General features: G+C 64.4%; 1 protein-coding gene across 1 annotated transcript; it reads right to left on the bottom strand.

Annotated features, from left to right (window-relative positions):
• Nucleotides 1-496: 496 nt before the first annotated feature.
• Nucleotides 497-3,508, bottom strand: RAX2 (retina and anterior neural fold homeobox 2). Its single transcript, XM_026105452.2, has 2 exons — nucleotides 3,266-3,508; nucleotides 497-940 (listed from the first exon to the last, which is right to left on the bottom strand). The coding sequence occupies exons 1-2, from the start codon at nucleotides 3,506-3,508 to the stop codon at nucleotides 497-499; spliced, it is 687 nt and encodes a 228-aa protein (XP_025961237.2).
• Between the last annotated feature and the right edge of the window lie 2,890 nt (nucleotides 3,509-6,398).

Raw genomic sequence — 6,398 nt, 5'->3', positions numbered from 1 at the left:
ACGAAACTAGAGCTTTTCTTTGTTTTTGTTGAAATCTGCAGCATAAAAAAAGAAAAATTAATAATAAAGGGGAGGGGAGGGGCGGCAGGGATGGAGACCCCCTCGCTGCCCCGGGCCGGGGGCACTGGGGCTCCAGAGCCGTGGGAGCCCCGCGCTTGGTCCCGCCTGGCTCCGCTTCCCGGGCACCTCCGCTCCGGCCGCTTTACGGATCCGCCAACGGTGTCCGACGCGGTGCAGCCCAGAGGGGACGCGGAGGGGCTCGGGGGGCTGCGGGGTGCTCGTCGCTGCCGGGAGCTCCCCAGCACCCTGGGTGCTTCCTCGTCCCCGCCGGCGCCGGCTCCCGCGGGAGGTGAGGATGCGGCCAGCGTCTCTGCCCCCGGCGCTGTCCCGCGCACCGGCGTGGTGGCCGGGAGCATCCCGGCGTCACCCGCCTCGTCCGGCCCCGGGACCGAGCCAGGGGGCCGGGGGGAGCCGGGGGGGAGGAAGGCAGCGTTCATCAAATGGGCTGCCAGGTTTTGTCAATGGTCTGAATGTGCTCCTTGGCCTTCATGCGCAGCGAGGCGATGCTGGAGCTCCTCTGGTCGACGTCCTCCAGCGGGTACTTGTCCACAAAGGTGGTGCCGCACTGGTAGGCGGCGGGGGCCATGGGCTGCATGCCCTGCCCCATCGGCGGGGGGGCGTTGAGGAAGGAGTGCCCGCCGTAGGGGGGCTGCAGGGCCTGCGGGGCGCCCATGAAGCCGGGGATGCTGTGCACCGTGGTGGCACCGGAGATGGGCGACGTCAGCCACGGGTCCAGGGGGAGGGAGCCGCTCACGGGGCCGACGTTGGCCGTCATGGGGGGCCGGTTGAAGGACAGCATGGGGGTGTCGTGGAGCTTCATGGAGCTGGCCTCCATCTTCTCCTGCCGCCGCCACTTGGCTCGCCTGTTCTGGAACCAGACCTGCAAGGGCGGAGGCGAGACGGTGACCTCGTGGAGGCCACACCGAGCCCAGCGTGCCCCACGCAGGGTGCCCCCGGCGGAGGGCCCCGTGTGCTGTGCCCCACGTGGGTGTCCGTGCGGGGTGCCCAGGAGCTGTGTCCCGGGCGGGGTGCTCCATGGAGGGTGCCCGGGAGAGGTGCCCCACGCGCTGTGCCCCACGCAGGCCACCCGTGTGCTGTGCCCCGCACGGCTCCCGCCACGTGCCTCTGTTAAACCTCTCCCACGAACTCCAAAAATATAAAGCCTCTTGGTAACAGCTTGTTTCCATGACCTAGCCGGGGGCAGAGATCCCTGACGCATCCCTGTTTCTGGAGGTGGAAGAGCAGAGAGATGGGATGGGGCGAGCTAGAGCCAGCACCCAAATGGGACACGTGGACACCATCAGGATGCGTGCGAGTGGGACGTGCTGGTCACCGCATCCCCAAAGCCCGCAGCAGCACGGGGCCCGGTGCCGAGGACAAGCGGGGGGGGGGGGGGAGAGGTCTCCCCCACCCCACCTCGTAGTGCAAAGAGTCAGCAAATATCAGCTACTGGGCTGAGAAGGGGGAGACGGGGCAGCTCAGCGCTTGCTCACCTGCAGCCGTTCGTGCCCGGGTCACACTGGTGCCACCCGGCCCCAGGGACACAGAGCCTGGAGCTGATCCGGCTGAAAACAACTCGGTAAGAAAGGACACGTTTGCACCCAGATTGGTTCCCTGACCTGACTCATCATCTGGCTCCATGAGCCCTGGGACCAGCACAGAGGAGAGGGGGCACATCCGGAGACTGTCAGATCACTAGGAACTGCAAATCCCTGCTTGCACTTACAGCAGGGTCTTCTCCTGGGTGAGCCATGTACCTAGAAGCTTTGTCCTGAAGCCCAGGAAAAAAAACCATTTCCAACCTTTATAAACTCTCCATATTCCAGGAACTGTCACACTCCAGAAAGTCTAAAATGCCCAAATCTCTGAGGTTCTTGTGCTTTCCCAGCCCTAAAGACCTGCAAGAGATCACGAGTGGCTGGAGTTTGGCTGCTTTCCCACGATATCAGCTGAACTGATAAAAGCAACTACCCAGCACGACCTGCCCTCTCCCTAAACCCGTAGGCATTGCAGCGGCTCTGCTCCGAGCCCCTGGAAATCCCGGATCCACGAAGCCCCAAGAGCCTGCGCGCGCCGCGGTGCCCATCTCCAATGGAGGGCAAGGCCTCCTCCAAGGGGGGAACCTGGATCCGACCCGGCTTTCCCACGGGACCCAAACTGCAGCAGCGAGTTCTCCCCCTTGTGCTACGTCTTGTAGGAAAAACAGTCTGGGGAAAACCACGGGAGCAAAGCCGAGGGGGTTTTATTTCCTCAGTCCCACTGCTTCCCCACAGCCCCTGGACATGCTCCTTCCCGTCTCTGCCTCCATTTCTCCACCTGTGAAATGGCCGTAAAGCCATGCAGGCTGTCGCCTGAGAGCCTCAGGATGCAAAGAGCAGGGAAAAACACTTAAAACCCGTCTCCCTGCCCAGACTTGGTCTTCGCCGCATTGCAGCTTGGCTGGCTGGATTGGGGGGTCCTTTGCTCGGTGAATGTGTGCTGATAATTACCTCTCCTTGCTTAACGAGGGTGCTTTCCAGAGGAGGGAGGTGCCACCGGCCCCACTCCGGCGCCCGGTGTGCCAGGGAGAAGAACGCTTTGGCCCAGCCGCCTGCCCTGAGCCGTCACCGGGCCCGTGGCAGCGCCGACCTGCCCAGCCAAATCTCAGCTCCGCTCTCCCGTCCGGAGACCTCACGCGGTGGGGCAGGACCCTCTCCCTAACTGCACTGCCCCACGGCCTTCCCGGAGCAGAACGTGGGGCCCCGCAGGATTTCTGGGCTGGCTCTGCAAAAACAGCCTGCAGGACAGCAAAAACTCAGGTGCCACATCTAGGACTGGGTAAAATGCTTCACAGGCCTCCTTGAACAGAGGGAGTTGGTAAAATTCTCAGGAAAACTCTTGTTTCCAAATGCAAAGTTTTGCCCTTAAAAGCAGGAGGTGGGAAACAGAAAGGCAAGCTTCGGGTTTTTGGTCTTTCCACCACTTTTCCACCTTGCTTTTCCACCACTTGGAGAAGAACAACGCAACCAGCCCTTTCACCTAGCCAGCTGGGTGAGGAAGACTCCTTCTTCAAGAAAAGGGGAAACTGAGGCTCGGAGCGAGGCCACAGGAGCAGAGCAAAGCTCTCCCGAGCCCAGGCGGGTCCCTTGGCCACCGAGCAGAGCCAGGCTTGACTTGGCACGGATCTGCCTGCCGCCGGCCGCGCTGACCCCGCCGAGAGCCCTACCTGCACGCGGACCTCCGGCAGGTTGACCTTCATGGCCAGCTCTTCCCGGCTGTAGACGTCGGGGTAGTGGGACTTCTCGAAGGCGCGCTCCAGCTCATGCAGCTGGTAGGTGGTGAAGGTGGTGCGGTTCCTGCGGTGCTTCTTCTTGGGCTGCTCCTCCTCGGCGGCGTCCGGCGGTGGGCCCTCGCCGTCGCCCGGCTTCCGCAGCTCGCCCAGCTCCCCCTCGCACTTATTCAGGAACATGTCGGCGCCTGGGAAGGGGACAGCGGGCTCAGCCGGGCCGCGGGTGGCCTCGCGCCCGGGGCTGCACATTTGGGGAGCAAAGTTTGCTCGCGCCAAGCTCCGCGTCGGGTCCCGGCCGTGATGCCCAGCCCAGAGCTGCCATCGGCCCGGGGACCCCGTCCTGCTGCGGTGCCACCGCGAGACCCGGCACCCGCTGCACCCCGGGCACCGGTGCATCCCCTGCACCCAGTGCACCCCATGCACCCCGTGCACCCCATGCATCCCTTGCACCTCTTGCACCCAGTGCACCCAGTACATCCCTTGCACCCAGCGCAGCCGGAGCGGCACCGCGGACCCCCAGCACCCGCTCAGGGCACCCGGGCGGGCAGATCCCGGGGCTGGAGGCAGCCGGCCGAGGGGGCTGGGAGGAATTGGCCCAGAAAGGGGGTGCGCAGCCCCTCCGTGCCGGCTCTTTATTCGGTTACGCAAAGGCATAATCCTCTCTCCTGCCAGCACGTTCATCCCGCGGCGGCCCGGTGTGCCGTTACCCAAGAGGATTTACGCGGGGCAGCGCGGCCCGGCGGGTCGCCCGCCCGGGCGCTGGTTCGGGGCTCGGCGGCGTGGGGCAGCGGTGGCACCCCGAGAAGAGGAGCAGGCAGGGCCACCGCCACTTTGCATGGGCACCGGGGCAAACTGGGGCTGCTGGCGCTGCCCGAGCGAGGACCACAGGCTCATGCCCGAGCACCTCCACACTGGCTTTGCCACCGCGCTTTTCCATAGCGGTGTTGCCCAATCCCTACCTCAAACAGGCACCTGAGCATGTGGGATTGGAAGAACTAATGCTGCAAACGCCGAGAGGGTAACAGAGCAACCCAAAGCTAAAAAACCTACATTTCACCTAAAACCGCCGTGGGATTTTATTAAACCACCGGCTCTGAAAAATGATGCAAACGCTTCTCTGTGCTGGCGTGAAGGCGACCCAGTCTGAAGGCACCTTCCTCGCTCCAGCCCCACGGCTCTCCCCGGCCCTCTCTGTCCCTCGGCCTCCAGCCTCCCCCTGGGCCTCGACCCACTAACGCGGTTTCGGGGGGCCTCGGCGGTGCCTTTGCCCCAGCACCGAGATGCCACAGGTGAAACGGGGCCGCTGTTAAACCCATTTCTTCCCATGGCATCATTTTGGCATCCTGCTTTTAAAATATGAACATAAATCTTGAAATTACTCTAAAGCGCCCATCCCAAACCCAAATAACGGGAGGGTTCGGTGTCATTCCCCAGTGCTCAACCCCCAGTGTGAGGACGGAGACGTCCGGAGCGCTGGGACACCCCGGCCCCCGCCAGCGCCGCGGCCCTGGCCCCCAGCTAATAACCTTTTCCTGCATGTTTATAAGCGTTTTCAACCCTTGCAACATTTCATCTTTAAGCTTTTTATCCAGTATCTGCAATCTTTCTGCAGTATTTGCCGGGGATTAAGGGCCCCTTTCTATGGTGGGATCTAGTCAAACATGGAAATCAGGCAGAAATACATAATCCCGGGGTATTTCTGCCGAGGGAAAGGTGCTCGCGGCGGGCGCCGGCTGCTCTGCCCGTCAGAAACCTCGGGGAAAAACTCAGCTGCCGCCGGCCGAGCACGGGGCACGTGTGCGCGTTGTGCGTGTTTAGTGTGGATGCTGCGTGTGCGGGGCTGCGCGGGGTGCAGCGCGGCTGGGTGCACCCGTGCAGGGTGCTGCGTGCCCGCGGGGTGCTTGTGCAGTGTGTGGTGCCCGGTGCGTGCACGGTGTGTACTGCACGCACACGTGTGTGCACGGTGTGTATCGCACGCAGCGCGTGCAGTGCTGTACCGCCCGTGTGCTCCGCGCGCGGCGTGTGCGGTGCGTACGACGCGGGTGTCGTCTCTGCGCAGCCTGCACGCAGCGTCCGCCTGTGCCACGCGTTCAGCGCCCGAGCGTGCAGCGTGCAGCGCACGGGGTCCGTGTGCGCGGTGTGTGCGTGCAGGGTCCGTGCCGGGGCTGTGCGAGCAGTGTGTGTGCAGTGCCTGTGCAGCGCTGGGCACCGCCGCCAGCCGCGCGGGGCTGGGGGGGTCACCGCGGGCCAGGCTGGCGTCACCGGGCGCAGGGGGGCTGCGTGTCCGGGCGGGGGCCGCTCTCGCTCACCCTCTCCGCATTGGCGCGGTGCAGCATCTGCAAGAGAAGGGAGAGGCAGCGTGAGCCGCCGGCACCCGCCTGGGGCTGGGCCCCCCCAAGTCCCCCCGGCCCCCCATGTGCCCCCTCACCGGGCGATGCCCCAGGGTCGTGCGTGGGCAGGGGGGGGCGGGGGGCAGATGGGGTAATGGCGGGGGGGAGGGATAGGAGCGAGACAGGGCAACGTGGGGGGACGGGGGTGAGATGGGGCAATGGGGGGGGATGGGGGGGTGAGATGGGGCAGTGTGGAACGAGGATGAGCTGGGCAAGAGGGGAGATGGGGCAATGGGGGGGCGGGGGGAGATGGAGCAATGGGGGTGAGATGGGGCAATGGGGGGGCGGGGGGAGATGGAGCAATGGGGCTGAGATGGGGCAATGCAGGAATGGGGTGAGACGGGGCGATTGGAGGTGAAATGGGGGCAATGGGGATGCGCCGGTGCAATCGGGCGGTTGGGCGAGATGGGGGGCACTGGGGGGGGGGAAGGGGGCAAAGAGGGCCACGGGGACAGGCCCATGGCCGGGGCCTGCGGCCGAGCTGTGGGGCCGGGGCAGCCACACCACGAGCCCCTCCGAAAGCAGAGAAGGTCCAAAACCCTGCGAGAAGGGACCAGCTAATCCCCGGAGCGGGAGCAGGAATTGAAGGAATTAAACAAAAGAGGGAAAAATAACGAAGCCAAACAAAAGTGGGAGCAACAAACATGGAAACCAAGGGGAGGATCTCGCTGCCGAGCAGG

The sequence above is a fragment of the Dromaius novaehollandiae genome, chromosome 25 (genome assembly GCF_036370855.1).
Source record: "Dromaius novaehollandiae isolate bDroNov1 chromosome 25, bDroNov1.hap1, whole genome shotgun sequence".
NCBI lineage: Eukaryota > Metazoa > Chordata > Aves > Casuariiformes > Dromaiidae > Dromaius > Dromaius novaehollandiae.
Note: the sequence above shows the minus strand (reverse complement) of the source record. Positions and strands in the feature narration are given on the sequence as shown.